General features: G+C 37.8%; 1 protein-coding gene across 1 annotated transcript in view; it reads right to left on the reverse strand.

The window, feature by feature from the left end:
• Positions 1-18912, reverse strand: part of IFT80 (intraflagellar transport 80) — a 259541-nt gene that overhangs the window by 101979 nt on the left and 138650 nt on the right. The window contains exon 8 of the mRNA XM_007948772.1: positions 9352-9531. Within this exon, the coding sequence (XP_007946963.1) occupies positions 9352-9531 (180 nt within the window). The remainder of the gene's footprint in view (positions 1-9351; positions 9532-18912) is intronic.

Below are 18912 nucleotides of genomic sequence, written 5' to 3' on the forward strand. Positions count from 1 at the left end.
TTCTATATGAACACAATTAAATGTTGTGGAATTCCCATTCTTCTCAATGTTACCCCTAATTTGTTATGATCCACATAGTTGAATTGCCTTAGTCAATAAAGCACAGATAAACATCTTTCTGGTATTCTTTGCTTTCAACCAAGAACCATTTGATATCAGTAATGATATTCCTTGTTCCACACTTTCTTCTGAATCTAGCTTGAATTTCTGGCAGTTCCCTGTCAATACACTGCTGCAAACCTTTTTATCTTCAACAAAATTTTACTTGCATATGATTAATGGGGTCTCTATGCATTGGAATTGACTCAATGGAAGTGAGTTTTTTTTTTGTTTGTTTGTTTTTTGGTGATATTAATGATACTGTTCGATAATTTCCACATTCTGTTGAATCACCTTTATTTGGAGTGGGCACAAATACAGATTTCTTCCAGTTGGTTAGCCAGGTAGCTGTCTTCTAAATTTCTTGGTATAAACAAGTGAGCACCTCCAGTACTGCATTGTTTGTTGAAACATCTCAGTAGGTCAATTCCTGGAGTCTTCTTTTTGCCAATTCCTTCACAGTTGGACTTCTTCCTTCAGTACTATCAGTTCTTGATCACAGGCTGCCTCCTGAAATGCCTGAACATGGATCAATTCTTTTTGGTACAATGATTCTCTGTATTCTTTCCTTTTTTTTTTTTTAAGTTTCCTGCATCATTTGATATTTTGCCCATAGAATTCTTCCATATTGCAACTCGATGCTTGAATTTTTTCTTCAGTTCTTTCAGCTTGAGAAATGTCAAGAGCTTTCTTCCCTTTTGGTTTTGAAATTCCAGATCTTTGAACATTTCATTATAATTCTTTGTCTTCTCGAATCACCCTTTGAAATCTTCCGTTCAGCTATTTTATTCCCCATTCAAGAGCAAGTTTCAGAGTCTCTTCTGACATCCATTTTGGTCTTTTCTTCCTCTCCTGTCTTTTAAATGACTTTTTGCTTTCTTTATGTAGGATGTTCTTGACGTCATGCTATAATTCGTCTGATCTTCAGTCACTAGTGTTCAATATGTCAAATCTATTCTTCAGATGGTCTCTAAATTCAGCTAGGATGTAATCAAGATCATATTTTGGCTCTTGTGGATTTAATTTTCTTCAGCTTCAACTTGAACTTGCATATGAGCAATTGATGGCCAGTCAGCTCCTAGCCTTTTTCTGACTGATGATACTGAGTTTCTCCATCTCTTCTTTCCACAAATGCAGTCGATCTGATTCCTGTGTATTCCATCTGGCGAGGTTCACATGTATAGTCACTGTTTATGTTGTTGAAAAAGGTATTTGCAATGAATAAGTCACTGGTCTTGCAAAATTCTATCATGTGCTCTCTAGTGTCATTTCTATCACCAAAACCTTTTTTCCCAACTACTGATGCGTCTTCTTTGTTTCCAACATTTGCATATCAATCACTTGCAATTATCAATACATCTTGATAGCATGTTTGGTGAATTTCAGACTGTAGAAGTTGATAAAAAATCTTCTATTTTTCATCTTTGGCTTTAGTGGTTGGTGTGTAAGTTTGAATAATAGTAGTATTTAGCTGGTCTTCCTTATAGGCATATGGATATTATCCTATCACTAATAGCATTATACTTCATGATAGATCTTCAAATCCTCTTTTTAATGATGAACGTAACTCCACTCCTCTTCAATTTATCACTCCCAACATAGTAAACTATATGATTATCCAATTCAAAATAGCTAATCCCAGTCCATTTCAGCTCACTAATGCCTAGGATATTGCATTCCATTTCATTTTTGACAAGTTCCAGTTTTCCTAAATTCATACTTTGTACATTCCATGTTTCGATTAGTAATGAATGTTTGCAGCTGTTTCTTCTCATTTTGAGCTGTGCCCTATCAGCAAATGAAGGTCCAGAAAGCTTTACTCCATCCATATCATTAAGGTTGACTCTATTTTGAGGAGGCAGCTCTTTCCCAATCATATTTTGAGTGTTTTCTGACTTGAGGGGCTCATCTTCTGGCACAATATCAGACAATATTTCAGGGCTATTCATAAAGTTTTTCAGTAATATCTTAGACAATGTTTCACTGCTATTCATAAGGTTTTCACTTGCCAATTATTTTCAGAAGTGGATGGCCCTGTCCTTCTTTCCAGTCTATCTTAGTCTGGAAGCTCCACTGAAACCTGTCCACTGTGGGTAACCATGCTGGTATCTGAAATACCAGTGGCATAACTTCTAGCATCATCACAACACACCAACCATCACAATACAACAAACTGACTGAGCTGTGGTGGAGAAGTAATGATAGTATTATAATATTACCATTTTATAATCCCAATGAAATAATGAACATAGACAAGGATCATCAATGTCTATAACTACACTGATGAGTTTTAACATCACTGGCGTAGTGCCTAAGGCATTTGACTGTTAACCGGAAGGCTAGTGGTTCAAACCCACCAGCCACTCCTCGGAAGGAAGGTTGGGCAATCTACTCCCATACTGATACTGCCTCAGACACCCAAGGAGGGGTTGCTATGAGTCGGATCCAACTCAATGGCAGTGCATTGGGTTTTTTTTTTGGGGGGGGGGGAGCGGTGACATACAATACTTTGTGCCTTCTGATGTGATGCAATGAGCCATGCATAGCATGACATATAAATTATGTATAGTTGCCAAGGATCTAAATCTAATAACCAGTTTATAGGAAATATAGAAGATAGATGTACATGTCAAATATCATACCACAGGGATGTAATCAGGTAAATCCAGAATTCAATAGAATGGGAGATTCAATAGAATGACCTAGTTTCCTTAACAAATAAATTGCAAGTAAATAAAAAAGGAGGAACTCTTTCAGGTTTAAAAAGACTTAAGAGACAAATTAACTAAATGCAATGTGTATAGTTTGTTCAGTAATATAACCAACTATAAAAAATATATTTAGACCTAGAATAGGTAAATTCATAGAGACAAAAAGTAGAATAGGAGTTTACATAGGCCAGGGTAAGGAGGCAATGGAGAGCTACTGTTTAATGGGTATAAAGTTTCTGTTTGGGATTGTTATGGATTGAACTGTGTCCCTCAAAAATATATGTTGTAAATCCTAGCTCCTATATCTGTAAAAGGAGCTCTAGTGCCACAAGGGTTAAGCATACTGCTGCTAACCAAAAGGTCAGTGGTTCAAACCCACCTCCACAGAGGAAAAGACTTGGTAAAGATTACAGCCTAGAAATCCCCATGGGCAGTTCTACTCTGTCCTACAGTATGAGTGACAATTGACAACATTTCACAACAATGAATACCTGTGGGTATAATCCCATTTGGGAATAGGGTTTTCTTTTTTATGTTAATGAAGCTATATCAGTGTAGGATATGTCTTAGGCCAAATACTTTTGAGATATAAAAAGAATGGCTACACCCAGTGATGCATGGCGTATAGAAGGAAAACATTCCTACTTTAAAAGGCTGTGGGAAAAACATTGGTCTCAGGAATCAACCAGTTTTTAATTAGAACAATGTGTTAAATAAAATAAACATGGAGTCACGTAGTTGAGAAAATGACATGAGTGTTCAGAGGACAATGCCCCTAAGACTTTTCTTTACCTAAACTTAAGCCACTCTCGTTGACAAATGAGATTCTGATATCATTTCCATACAGCATTTCAACAGTAAATTGTATAAGCCAATCAAAAATAAGTTTCTTTTGTTTTCAGAGTTTCGTCAATATAAGCCTATCACTGTGGATATCACATATGAGTTGACGCTACCTGTTTCTCAAATCTTCTGCCTGAATAAATCTCATCTGACAGATTAATTTTATTATTGACTCAGTTTCTTTTGATAAAGGTGAAGAGAGCTTTCATTGAAAATGCTGAGCTTTGTCTAAAGGGCCACAGATACATGACTTGTGTAGGTGGTGTACTGCATAACTCGAGGCCTATGTAAATGGTGTCCCTTAGCATTGTGCAGTCCCCAACTGTTGGTGGTAACCTGTAAATCAATCCTCAAACTTTCTAAGCCCACAACTACACATATGTAGTTCCACATAGCAGTTGACTGTGGCTTTTGCAAGGTCCCCTTAAAAAAGGAGAAAAAGGAGCTATGCTACAGACTTCCATGCTCTGATTTCAAACTTTTAGTTCCATTAGCCAGTGGGATTCACTTTCCTCATTGCCTCTGACTGCTTCTAGACCTGGAGTCAAGCAGGCTAGAAACTTCAAACCTACTCCTAATTTTGCATTTTTGTTCCACAGATGCTTATCTTGTTTTGGGTCCAGATAAGTTTTTATTTTTTTCATCTTATCTTTTACATATTATAGTTCTCTTTGGAAACAAAGATATGTATCTTCCTTCCAAGTATGAATTTATGACACCATCTTCTCCAGAAGCCTGAGCTCCTAATGATTTTTTAAACATTCAAAATGTCATCCTCTCCTAGAAACATAAGTAAGTCACACGGTAGTAGTTGTTTTTTTTTTTTTCCCAATACCAAAATGGTATGCCAGGCAAACAAACTGGTTGTTAATACAGGTTTAGGAAAATTCACTATTGAAAATTCTGATTGTAGAGGTCTGTCATTATTCAAATTATTCAAATTATAAACAGATGTCTTAAGGTCCATATTGCCTGACCATGTGATTTTGGTCTGCTGAGAGTAGAAAGTGATGAAACTGGAAAAAAAAAAAAAAAAAAAATGACTTTGAGCTCATCACAGACCAATTCTGACCAGAGAAAGTAATTTTTGTGTATGCCATAATCTGTTAAGAGATGAACGAGCTTGACTTGTATTTTGGAGCTAATATTATGGTAAAGTTATCTAAAAATGGGTGTCAGATGTTTGGACAGGGGTGCAATTTCAATGCTTGCCATAGAAGTTATTTTCTGTAGATATTCCTCTGCCCAAACCTGTGCCACTTGAAACTTTCCCCACCCAACCAAATGACTCAAAATCTTTTGAGTCATCCTTTCTATTAAAACACTATAGTCAATCTGTCAGCACCTCATATCCTTTCTATCTTCAAAAGATAACCAGAACCTGACCACTTTGCATCATCTCTATCACCACTGTTCTGGCCCAGCACCCCCTGACTGGAATGGCTCCTCACAGGTCCCCCTGCTTCCACCTTACCCTCTGTTGTCTATTCTCCATACAGTCACACATAATAGGTGCTCATATTTTGCTGAATGAATGAACTGTTTCATCTGTAGAAAAGGGAAAATAGGGCAAAGAATCTTTTGAGAAGATTCTTGTTCATCCATAAATGTCTGGCATGTGCTGAACTCTCAACAGAAGGTTGCTGCTGCCAGAGTCATACCTATGGAAAATAGCACCTATGACAATTAGTTTTAAGTTGTTGAATGCTCTTTCACAGGTGGTGATGGAAACTACAATGGTGAATGGAGACTACTCATTGGTACCTCCCCTCAGTTGGTGCCCAGGGCACATGCCATACCTGCCATACCCTAGATACACCCCTGGCTGTTGTTATTTCAAGCCTAAGAGTCTTACTCAGACAGAAAACTGAGCCCTTGAGGACACTGTGAACTTGGCTGATGTCTTCAGGGAGGCCTTGCTTCAGGAGAACTTTGATGAACCAAATCGTCTCCCTTACTGGGCTGCCTAGGTTGTCACCCCACCACTTGGAAGAGAGAGGCTCATTCCTGGCTACATACTAAACCAAGACCAAAAATCTCACTGCCCTCAAGTTGATTCTGGCTCATGGCAACCCTATGGGGTGCAGTGGAACTGACCCACTGGGTTTTCAAGGCTGTAATCATTACGGAAGAAGCCTGTTACATCTTTCCCCCACAGAGTGCCTGGTAGGTGTGTACCACTGATCTTTTGGTTGTCAGCCAAGCACTTCAACCACTGCACAACCAGGGCTCCCTTCCTGGCTATGTACTCTGTGATTAAGTGACGACAATGTTACTAGAGGTCCCAAATCCAAGCTGCTGAGATTCCCCAGAACTGAGTAGGTGAGGGAGTCTGAGAACTCACAGGAATTAGTCCAGCCCTGATTGAAAATAAAGAACTAAGCAGTGTTGAATGAAGCAACAAGGTATGGAAGATCCTTTTTCAAACTACAGTTCATCACCCAGAGTAGCTAATCAATTTCGTGTATGGTAAATGGCATGTTCTTAATGACAGAAAATAACTATGATATGAAATCTCGAGAGACCAAGTTTATTAGTGGTTACCAGGGGTAGGAAGGGAGCTCTGGTGGCACAATGGTTGTTGCTAATCAGGGGGTTGGTGGTTCAAACCCACCTAGTGGCTCTGTAGGAGAAAAGTCCTATCAGCTCCTATGAGGATTGCAGCCTGGAAAACTCTGTGGGGCAGTTCTCCTCTGTCCTACAGGGTCACTGAGAGTTAGAATCAACTCAGTGGCACACAAGAAACTGAAGAAGGGGAAAAGAAGGAGTTATTGCTTAATAAGCACTGAACTTCTTTTAAGATTGATATGAAAATTTGGAACAGGATAGTGGTGATGGGTGCAAAACATACGAATGTAATTAATGTCACTGAATTATATATGTAAACAATGTTGAAATGGCAAATGTCTTCCTTTATATCTATCTATCTATCTATCTATCTATCTATCTATATGCTATTGTTAGGTGCTGTCAAGTTGGCTCTGACTAATAGCAACCCTAGGTACAACAGAACAAAACACTGCTTCATCCTGTGCTATCCTCACAATCCTTGCTATGCTTGAGCCCATCATTGCAGCCACTGTGTCAATCCATCTCATTTGAAGGCCTTCCCCTTCTTTGCTGAGCCTCTACTTTACCAAGCATGATACCCTTCTCCAGGGAACAATCCCTTTGGAAAACATGACCAAAATAGGTGAAATGAAGTCTGGCCATTCTTGCTTCCAAGGAGCATTCCAGCTACACTTCTTCCAGAACAGATTTGTTTATTCTTCTGGCAGTCCATGGTGTTTTCAGTATTCTTCACCAACACTACAATTCAAAAGCATCAATTCTTCTTCAATCTTCCTTATTCATTGTCCAGCTTTCACACCAGATGAGGTGACTGAAAATACCATGGCTTGGGATAGGCGCACCTTAGTCTTCAAAGTGACATCTTTGCTTCTTAACTCTTTAAAGAGCTCTTTTGCAACAGATTTTCCAGTGCAATATGACACCTGATTTCCTGACTGCTGCTTCCATGGGTGTTGACTGTGGATCCAAGTAAAATGAAATCCCTGACAACTTCAATCTGTTCTCCATTTATATATACCACAATAAAAACTAGTAGCTGTATATTGCAGGAAAAGGATAATGATTATTTTAAAATTTCATTTCAGTTTTTTTAAAAAAATTCATATTGCCTAAAGCAGCACAGGGATAAATTCCCTTTTAGGTGAGTCTGGAACATACGAGCCAAACCAGAATAAAAAATTCCAGCCATAATAATAAACTAAAGACCCTCTGGTAATTGTTATAATTTCAAAAATATGGTAAAGCCCACATTAGAAATGTCCCATGCTAAATTTTAAAATGTACTCAATACCCTAATGATTCCAGGACAATGCTAGATTTAATCTCCTACTACTTGTATAATCTAATACTTCCACCTGACATAATCTTTAGATGCCTCAGAGTGATATAAATCGAAAAAATTTAGTTTGCATATTTCTAAAATATTCACTTAATCCTATGTATAGCTATAATTATACTAGTAATAGCTATTGTTTATTTTTGTTTTACATACATTATTGCATTTTAATCTTCACCATCACTCAATCTTTAAAAATAAATAGACAGCAGAAAAATTATAATGCACCTAATCATTACGAATGTGATGACCATATTAGCCAAATTAAAAAAAAAAGGACACATGGTATGTAGTAAAAATTTAACCTTGTCCAAAAAGAAGTCTGATCTTTGTATTCAACTTCTGGAAGTAATCTCTAGGTCCTTCCTGGAATGCTATACGTGATATGAGGGTCTTTGTTTGTATAGGGGCTTTGGGATATACCAGATACTTCAACAGTGTAGTTTAGTATAATGGTTTGGGTCACATAGTATCACCTTGACCTCTGGAAAGGCTGGAGACTGAATCAGCCATGTGAACAGTCAACTGTGCCTGATGGAGTACCCAAAATAACTCTGGATACCAAGGCTCAAGTGAATCTCTTTAAACTAGAAATACTTTGTGCATATTATTACAGGAAAGTACACTGTCTATGACACCAAAGTGACAAGACAACTAGAAATTTTGCATACGGAAACTTACTAGATTCTGCTCTATATACCTCTTCCCTTGGCAGATTTTAATCTATATACTTTAACTGTAATAAACCACAACCATGAGTATAATAGCTTTCAATGAGTTCTGTGAATCCTTCTGGTGAACTATTGAAACTAAGCGTAGTCCTGGAGACCCCCAAACTTACAATCATGTGGACTATGCCCCATAACTTCATAATGGGCCAACTGAATATCTGAATGGATCTGATCAAGAAATTTTGCTTCCAAAATTTTATAGTAGTTATAATAATCTGAATTCTGAATACTGAAGACTGGAGGGAACTGATGCAGGTAAAAGAAAGAAGCAAGAACGTAGTATCTCTCTTTCTTTGGGAGAGGGCTTGCCATTACCACATTGCTTCTGGCCTCCTTTAATCTTTCTTCAACTAACTTTTAAAATATTTACTGAATGCTTATTATATACAAGGCATTGAGCAAAGCCCTGTAAGGAAACAAAACTGAATGACATTTACTATTTATGCCCTTAAGAAGCTTATCCCCTCCCACTGACGTGCTGATCTCATTTTATTGCCACATTCCAACCCTTCCGTCTTAATCCAAAAAGTATTTCAAACTCAAAAGTTATCTATTTTTCTTTCTAACTCCCAATAAGACTTTCATACCACTTCTCATTTTGTCTTGCCTTAGGTAATTCTTAAAAAAAAAAAAAAAGTAAATAAACTCATACAATTATTAATAATTAAAGCTACCTTGTCAGTAGCTAGCATGTTAGGCATACCTCAAAGTCTGATCCAGGAGTTAAATCTAGCTTGCTCCCATTAGTCACAGCTTCTCCCTTCTTCCACAATTGATCTACATATTCCCTAAATGCTTCAGGTTTCACTATCTCTGCCACAAACCCATAACTGCAGCAGCTATGGGCACTTGGTTCTACATCAATAAAAGATTCTTATTTTATGGCATCCAAAGTCATTACTGGAGTAGTTAAAATATTTCTAATGTTATTGAATTATCATAAACTTGACTTAAATTTTTCAAAAAGATTTCCATTTAATAATGAAGATAATTCTACATTCTGTACAGTGAACTAATTAGAAAAGCAGCACTTATAATCAACAACAGAACATAATCATACCTGCATGGTCCTTCTTTTAGTTAATGTAACTTGAAAATTTTTCCACTCCCAACGCTGCTCCACTACATGTGCAAAAACAACATGCCCATTTCCACAGGCTCCAGCAATCTGAGTACCATCAATTGACCATGCAATATTAAATATGCTGCCAGTGTTGGGCTTTTCTAAAGCATATGACCACTGGATAACAAAGAGCAAGAGAAAAATCTGTTTAATGAAAAAAAATTGTAAGCAAATCTTAAATTGCATTAAGATAACCTTTTAAATAATGTATCTTTATTCCAGAATTATTTAAATATTTTTAAAGAAAATTATACTGTACTGAAACAGAAGATATCATTTTTAAAGTACATAGGAGAATAACCTAATAAAATAATACATGAATCTCTCAAGAACTACAAAAAAAAAAACCACATTATTTAAATTCACATTATTACTTTTAAGTAATAATATTGAACAGGTAAGCATACATATTCTATAGAAAACACTAGGGCATCTCACTATTAATTCTTAAGGATCTCAATAGTACTTATATCTAAAACTTATTGATTACCTTATTTCAACAATGTCACTAAAAACTGAAACTAAACACAAAATGTAACTATTAACATCTCTGAAAAAAAAAAAAAAAAACACCTTTGCAGTCCATTCAGAACATGGCAACCCCATGTGTTACAGAGTAGAACAACTCTACAGGGTTCCACTCTTTATGTAATCTTTATGGATACAGAGCACCAGGCCTTTTCTCCATGGTGCCACTTGGTGGGTTCCAACCACCAACCTTTAGGTTAGCAATTAAGCACTTAATCATGTGTCACCAAAGGACCTGAACATCTAATACATCCTAAATCATGAGAGTACAGGGCAAATGATATATATTTTATACACATTTTTTCTTTTTCTTTACAAATGTAATAACTATAACCTCTCCTTTTTCTAGCTGCCATCAGATTGCCTTTTAACCCCTCTTAGGGAGCTCTGGTAGCATAGTGCCTAAGGCACTTGTCTGCTAACCAAAAGGCTAGAGGTTCAAACCCACCAGCCACTCCTCGAAAGGAAGATGGGGCAATCTACTTCCATAGTGATACTGCCTCGGAAACCCAAGGAGGGGTCGCTATGAGTCAGGTCTGACTCGATGGCACATAACAACAACAGAACCTATTTATCTCTTAGGGAAAGTTATTTAGGTATATTGTTGTTGTTTAGTGCCGTTGAGTCGACCCGACTCATAGCAAACCCCCCTCCTTGGGTTTCCCAGGCAGTATCACTACGGAAGTAGATTGCCCCATCTTCCTTCTGAGGAGTGGCTGGTGGGTTTGACCACCAGCCTTCTGGTTAGCATTCAAGTGCCTTAGGCACTACGCTACCAGAGCTCCCATCTAGAGATATTAATAAGTATCAATTAGCATAAAAGATTCTGTGTATCTGTGTAAATAAACAGTTAAGGGAAAAAAAAACACAAAAGTTTTGAAAAGTGGCCTTATATGCATTTTCTTTTGTTTTTCAGATGTAGCATAAACATTTGCTAGAAGGATCATATTTGACAAAATTTACATACATGATATTTATATTCTTCCAACCTTACAGTACCATCAAATCAAGTCTTAATATTTCCTGTTGTTGTTGCTGGTCTTGGGTGGGTATTTACTTTTGCTTTACATTAATACATTTTCCAAAATATTCAGTATTAGGTCTGGGCTAATTCTGACGACAAATTTCGAGAAACTAGAAAGTAGAAAACGGTTTACTGACACTTCTGCAAAACTAGACTTTCATCCCAATAAAAGTTTATGTTGTTGTTGTTGTTATGTACCCTCAAGTCAGACCCAACTCATGGCAACCCCTCCTTGGGTTTCCGAGGTGGTATCACTACGGAAGTAGATTGCCCCATCTTCCTTCTGAGGAGTGGCTGGGGGGTTTGAATCGCCAGTCTTCTGGTTAGCAGTCAAGTGCCTTAGGCACTATGCTACCAGAGCTCCCATAAAAGTTCATAGACAGGATTAAAATGCTGAAGACTCTTGTACTACTCACTGACAATTTTTCCACACCTGTCTCCTGCGCATCAAGCCACTAACTGCTGCTATGCTAAGATCCTATATGAAGTTATAAAAGCAGCAGCTAATGAAAACAAACCATAAGGTTTGCTTCGTTGTCCACATAAAAATGTCAAAGCCTTCTTTTTCCAAAATTAAGTAGCATATATTAAAAAATGAATTTATATATATAATACTTGAAGTTATCTTTTGAAAATTAAGTGGAGAAAATCAGCCAAAATCAAGTGTAAAGCCACTGCCATCAAGCCAATTGCAACTCACAGAGACTCTATAGGAAGGAGTAGAACTGCCCCACAGGGCTTTCAAGGCTATAAAACTTTACGGAAGGAGACTGCCTCATCTTTCTCCTGAAGAGCAGCTGGTAGGTTGGAACATCTTGGTTAATAGCCCAATGCTTTAACTTTTCTATCACCAGAGTTTGGAAGTACAAAAATACAAATACTTTGCTTCTGTCAATAAAATGAAACTCATTTGTATTTGACAAAATGAACAAGAATTTTTATGAAATATTACATGACTACTATTTTACATCTCCTCGGAAGGAAGGTTAGGCAATCCTACTTCCGTAGTGATACTGCCTCGGAAACCCAAGGAGGGGTCGCTACGAGTCGGGTTTGACTTGATGGCACATAACAACAACAACAACAACTATTTTACATAAAGACTGTAAGTGGTTGATACCAACAAATCAAACTTGATTTTTTAATATCTAATATTTAATGGCTCGGACCAGGATTATGACACACCTCTCTTTCATTCTAAATCTAGACTATTCTCATGATATGAAACAGAGATTTTACTTTAAAGTGCATTTTAAAATTTAGCTTTATACTTTAAAACTATTTAAGTATGGTTTTAAAAGTCAAAAGATTCAAATCAGTGAGAAAGAAATGTCCTACTAAAATTAAACACAGAAATATTTATCTAAGAACTTATGGAGCATCATCCTGAGAGTAGAAAATGGAAAAAAATATTGAGCTTTTATTATTACTATATTTTCTATTCCTCTGATTTCTTTACAGTCCACATGAACCAACAAAAATAAAATCTACAACATCTAACTTACCCCTAAAATCAAATTGCAAAGAATAGTGCCATGATAGCCAAGTTATATTAAACTGACAATTTTTAAAATTAAGAAATTATTTGTCTTTGTTTTAGATTACTGTAGTAATCTAAAAACTATACTAGCACAACCAAATCAACAGAGAACAGGTTTGATTTTGTGGCAGTGGGTCTGATTTTTGGTTATGTATTTTGTATTTTCTCGTATATGGCTGTCAGTGAGAGCATGTTTTTAGCAGTTTCACACTTTCAGCTTTTTTATTTGGGAGCAAGGTTACATTTTGTCATATCAGTAAATTTAATCATTTTATTGGCAATTCAAAAAGATTATTTATTTCTTTAAAGATTATTAACCATCTAAGTGTCTTCTGTTCCTCAACATGCCATGGTATATTCACTGCATTACTACTTGCTAGGAGCTCTGGTAGCAAAGAGGCTAAGGCACTTGACCGCTAACCAGAAGGCTGGCGGTTCAAACCCACCAGCCACTCCTCGGAAGGAAGGCTGGGCAATCCTACTTCCGTAGTGATACTGCCTCGGAAACCCAAGGAGGGGTCACTATGAGTCGGGTCCGACTCGAGGGAACATAACAACAACAACTACCTGCTGGAATAGAATGAAACAGCCTCCTTAGATGTAATTTAATAGTTCTGTGTCAGTAAAATTCATCCTCAAGATAAATTTTTAAATAACTCTCCCACTTACGTTTATGTTTTTCTGTAACTTAACTACTTACTTTAGGATAATGTTATTTAAAATGTGGTCCTCAGACCAGCGGCATAAGTATGGCCTGTGAACTTATTAGAAATGCAAAAATTTATGGGTTCCACCCCAACTGACTAAATCAGACTCTGGGATGGAGGCCAAGACACTGTTTTAGCAAGCTCTTAAGGTGACCTTAAGCACATAATGTTAAGATACCAGTTCTCAACACTGGCTGTTTATTAGACTAATTTAATCTTCTGTGGAGTGTCTAAAACACACAAAGACCAGGCCCTTATCCAACCAATTAAATCTAGAGTCACTTGGGGTGGTGCCTGAGTTTTTTGTTTTATAAGGCCTCCAGATGATTTTAATGTAGAGCTTCTGTTATAAAAGAAAAGCAAACTTTGTGATTTAAAATTAACAACTGGCTTACCTTTAGAACTGTGCCTATTCTTCTACTAACTCTTAAAAAAAAAAAACTAAACTGCACAACCTAGGCCTTAACCTCTAATTTAGCTTCTCATTCTTATTTGTAAATTTTGGCTTCCTATATTCGTCTACATAACTTTTTTTCATTTTGTATTTTTAAGATTTCAAACATAAACAAAAATAGGAGAAATAATATAAAGCAGTGGTTGTTAAACTTTAACGTATCAGAATTATCTGGAGGAATCCTTAAAAGATTGCTTGACCCTATGCTAAGAGTTTCTGATTCAGTAGATCTGGTGTGAACCAAAAACCAAAACCACTGTTAATTCAGACTCATAGTGACCCTAGGGCAGAGTAGAACTGGCCCATATCGTTTCTAAGGCTATAAATCTTTACAGAAGCCGACTGCCTCATCTTTCTTCTTTGGAGCAGCTGGTGGATTTGAACCATCTACCTTTCAGTTAGCAGCTGAGTGTTTCAGCAACTGCACTACTGTTGTTCCTGATGTGAGGTGGAACACTAAGAATTTGCATTTCTAAAAAGTTCCCAGGTGGTTCTGAAGCTACCAATTGAGACACCACAATTTAAGAACCACTTGTACAATGAACCCTCACCTGTGCATTACCCAGCTTCCCAAAATTATCTGGTCATGGCTAATCGTATTTCATGTATACCATCACATATTTCTCTCTAGACCAGATTATTTTCTACCTAATCTCAGACAGCTCTATAATTCAATCATGAAATATTTTAGTGTATATCACTAAAACACAAAGACTCTTTAACATAATCTCAAATACCTTTATTACCCCTAAAAATAAATAAAACAAATGTTTTAACTACTCAAGTTCTTCCAACTGTCTTTTCTTTTTTCCAATTTGCCTGTAATCAAGATCAAATAAGATCCAATCAATACAGCTGATTGACAGGTCATTTAGACCTCTTTGTTGTTGTTGTTATGTGCCGTTGAGTCAGACTTGACTCATAGCAACCCCTCCTTGGGTTTCTGAGGCAGTATCACTATGGAAGTAGATTGCCCAACCTTCCTTCTGAGAAGTGGCTGATGGGTCTGAACTGCCAGCCTTCTAGTTAGCAGGCAAGTGCCTTAGGCGCTACGCTACTAGAGCTCCTTTAGATCTTTTTAGATTTATAATTTCCCCTTCTGCATCTTTTTCTTCCCCTTACAATTTTGTTGTTGTTGAAGAAATTGGGTCATTTGTCCTGTAGAGTTACCCACAGATTGGATGTTGTTATTTACATTCTCATGGTGTCATTTACCTGCTCCTCTGCCCCTTGTATTTCTTGAAAATTAGTAGCTAGATCTACAGTTTTGATCAGATCCAGGTTCTATTTTTTGGCAAGACTACTTCATAGGTGATCCAAAAATGATGGTGGTGGTTTTGTCTGACCTCTTCTAAACTTCACATAGGGAAGAGAGAATCAAGATGAACATCAACAGCCCAGACTGATTTCCATGAGGTGGAAGTCAAGACATGCCACCACCCTCCAACCTTTGTACCAATTTGGACATCAACTGTCTCTCCCACAACACACTCTACTTCTCTGCTGGGTTCAATAATCTAATTCAGGTTCAGGAACACATAAAATTCTTTGATCCGGACAGCCTCTCCCCTAGGCCATGCCCTCAGACACACCTCTCTTTAGCTCATGGCCTCTCAGCCTGGCCTCTGACTTGCCTGAGCAAGCTCTTTTAGCTTGGCTGAGAGGTGCACCCTACTCCACCAGCAAACCTCCTACCCAAAGGCACTCAGCTTTCTCTGTGGCCAGAAAGCCTGCTGCTCTGTCTCGTGCTAGTCTCTCAGTTCTGTTAGCTCTGCTGCCATTGTCTCTCTGCCATCTTTCTGCTGTCTCAGCAAAGTATTACAGCTCACTCTCTCTTGGGTGGAGGAGGTCTAGCGCAAGGACCTTGGGTCCAAGGATGTACTCCACACCTGCTTCTTCTGTCTTGATGGTAGTGAGATCCTCCTTTTCCACCTCTAGGATGGCTTATTTTAGGCTTTGGAATGGCAAACCTGACCAATCACCACATTGGGGTTCTATATATCTTACTTGCATGGTCCCACCCCTTAAAGATGCCATGTACTCTATTTACATTATCAGCAAACTATCCAAACCTCTTGGTGGGCCACAAGCACCTCATATTTACATAGTCCCACCTAGCCATTTTGTGGAAGTCACAAAGACCATGGCTAGAAGAGCCATACCAAGTAATTCATTGCACCACAGGTGGTGTTACACAATTCCATCAGGAAGCATTTAATGTCCATCTTTCATTTTATACTGTTAGTAAATGATGATCACTGCCTAGATCCACTAATTCATTGCTGTTGTTACATGCCATAGAGTTGATTCCAACTAAAGCAACCTTATGTACAACAGAATAAAGAACCACTCAATCCTGCACCATCCTCACAATCATTGCTATGTTTGAGTCTACTGTGGCAGACACTGTGGCAGTCCATCTCATTGAAGGTCTGTCTCTTTTTTGTTGACACTCTACAAAGCATGATGTCCTTCTCCAGAAACTGGTCCCTCCTGAAAACATGTCCAAAGTAAATGAGACAAGTCTCACCATCCTTACTGCTAAAGAGTATAATGGTTGTATGTCTTCCAAGACAAATCTGTTTGTTTTTGTGGCAGTCTATGCCACAAAGTATATTCAATATTCTTTGCCAACACTATAATACAAATGCATCAATACTTCACCAGTCTTCCTCATTATTCATTGTCCAGCTTCCATATGCATATAAAGTGACTGAAAATACCATGGCTTGGGTCAAGTGCACCTTACGCTCAAGGCACTATTTTTGCTTTTTAAGACTTTAAAGAGATCTTTTAAAACAAATTTGCCCAATGCAATAAGTCTTTTGATTTCTTGGGCAATAATTATGGATCCAAGTAAAAGGAAATTCTTCATAATTTCAATCTTCTTTCTGTTTATCATAATGTTGCCTGCTTATTGGACCAGTTGTAAGGAATTTTTTTTTTTTTAATGTTAAGGTGTAATTCAGACTGAAGGCTGTAGACTTTGATCTTTATCAATAAATGCTTCAAGTCCTCTTCCTTCCAGCAAAGCAGTGTTGTGTTATCTGCATATCGCAGGATGTTAATGAATCTTCCTCCAATCTTGATGCTGTGTTTTATTTCATATAGTCCAGCTTCTTGGATTATTTGCTCAACATACAGATTGAATACGTATGTTGAAAGGATTAAACTATGAGACACACTTTTCCTGACTTTTTTAGAAGTTGTTCACCAACAGGTCTTTCTTCCTAGTTTAAGTCCGGGCACTCCACTGAAACCTGTCTACCATGGGTGACACTGCTGGTATTTGAATACTTGTGGCATAGCTTCCAGCATGACAGCAGCACACAAGCCAACACAGCACAACAAATTAACAGATGAATGGTGGACTAACTCATTAGGAAGTACAAAATGGTAACATTTTAATCCTTCTTTCCTCATTTCTTGTTGTTAGCTGGCAATGAGTTGGTCAATCTCGTGAAACAGTTCAATTAACTATGCATAACTGCATAGCTAATTTAACTATTTAATAACTATTAAATATTAATTAACTATTAACTCCTTGGGAGCTCTGGTAACGTAGTGCCTACGGCATCTGACTGCTAACCAGAAGGCTGGCAGTTCAAACCCACCAGCCACTCCTCAGAAGGAAGGTTGGGCAATCTACTTCCATAGTGACATTGCCTAGGAAACCCAAGGAGGGGTCGCTATGAGTTGGGTCCGACTCAATGGTACATAACAACAACAACATTAACTCCTTAACAATGATGATATTTTCTTTTTTGTTCCTTGACTGTAATCAATATATTGCAACTAACACAGTCTTCTTAGGTTACAAAATATGAAAAAAAAAATTTATTACTTTCGGCTTAATAAAATGTAAATAGTTTCTAAAAACACAACATGAAGAAGCAAAAAATAGAAGGAATAACGATTAATCATAAAAGCAGTTTACAGAACCTAAAAGTGATCTGTAGTCACAACATATCTAACTAAAACCCAATGCTATTTTAAGTTGCCTATGAAAAAGCACCATGCCACTGCACAAGAGTGCAACAATCAATTGCTTTTATGCTTTTGAGAGATTTAGCAACACTTTTCTTGTCTAAAGACAGGACAGTCTTGAAAAATGTGAGGCTGGTCACTTTGCTTTTGGCTCTGGGTTAAGTATCATTGACATCCTTGATGGCATTCTACAGTTAACTAAAATTCTTCCATAATGGGCCCATAGGGTTTCCAAGGCTGTAAATCTTTCCAGAAGCTTATCTTACTACAGGTCATAAGTCTGACATAAGTCTCACTGAGCTAAAATCAAAGTGTCCACAGGGCTGCATTCCTTTCTGGAGGGCCTGGAGTATGATCTATTTCCTTGCTTATTCATCTTGGCAGAAATCCGTTCTTGTGGTTGTGGGACTGAGGTCTCCATTTCCTTGCTGTCAGCTGAGGGTTGTTCCCAACTTCTAGAGGTCACCTGCATCCCATGGCTCATGGCCTCTGTGGTAGTTAAGGTTATGTGTCAACTTGGCTGAGTCTAGCTTTGAGTGGCTGGGCAGGTGGATGTAGTTATTCTCCATAATGAGACTGGTAATCAAATCCATAGTAGAATCTATTGTAAGCAGCTGAGTAGCTGCCTTAGGGATGTGGTCTGGTTCTAGTACATTAAGAGGACACATTAAGGAAAGTCTTGAGCTTTTTGGCATATCTGGAGCCTGCATTTGGCTGAGTCTTCATCTCAGTGGCCTGTCACATTGTCTGCCAATCTTGAGACTGTTTTTGGATTTGAACTAGTAGCCTGCCATGCTGCTTAATAATCTTGGGACTGTGCCATTTGACTTGTCAACCTTGGGTTTGTCAGCCTCAGCACCAGCAGCTGCCTGAGTTAAGAGAAGCCTCCAGCTTCAATGGGCTGGGAGCAAGAGGCAGAGCTGAAGCCCAAGGTTGAGGAACTTTCATCCAGACCATAGAGCTGGCACTTTGAACTTGGACGTCTAGCCTCAGAAACTGTAAGAGAATAAATTCCTGTTTGTTAAAGCCATAAACTTGTGGGATGACTGTTTTAGAGGCACCATAGAACCAAAAGAGACCCCCTCCTCCATTTTTTAATACTCTCACTTCTCAAGGTTCTCCTCTTTCTTTATCCATCTCATCTCTCTAACACAGCCAGCAAAGGTTCTCTACTTTTAAGGATTTATGTGATTAGAATCAACTGACCTGAATAATTTTACTGCCTCAAGGTCCATACTCTTAATCACATCTGCAAAGT

The sequence above is a fragment of the Orycteropus afer genome, unplaced genomic scaffold (assembly GCF_000298275.1).
Source record: "Orycteropus afer afer isolate SDZICR_OR568_19922 unplaced genomic scaffold, OryAfe1.0 scaffold00223, whole genome shotgun sequence".
Lineage (NCBI taxonomy): Eukaryota > Metazoa > Chordata > Mammalia > Tubulidentata > Orycteropodidae > Orycteropus > Orycteropus afer.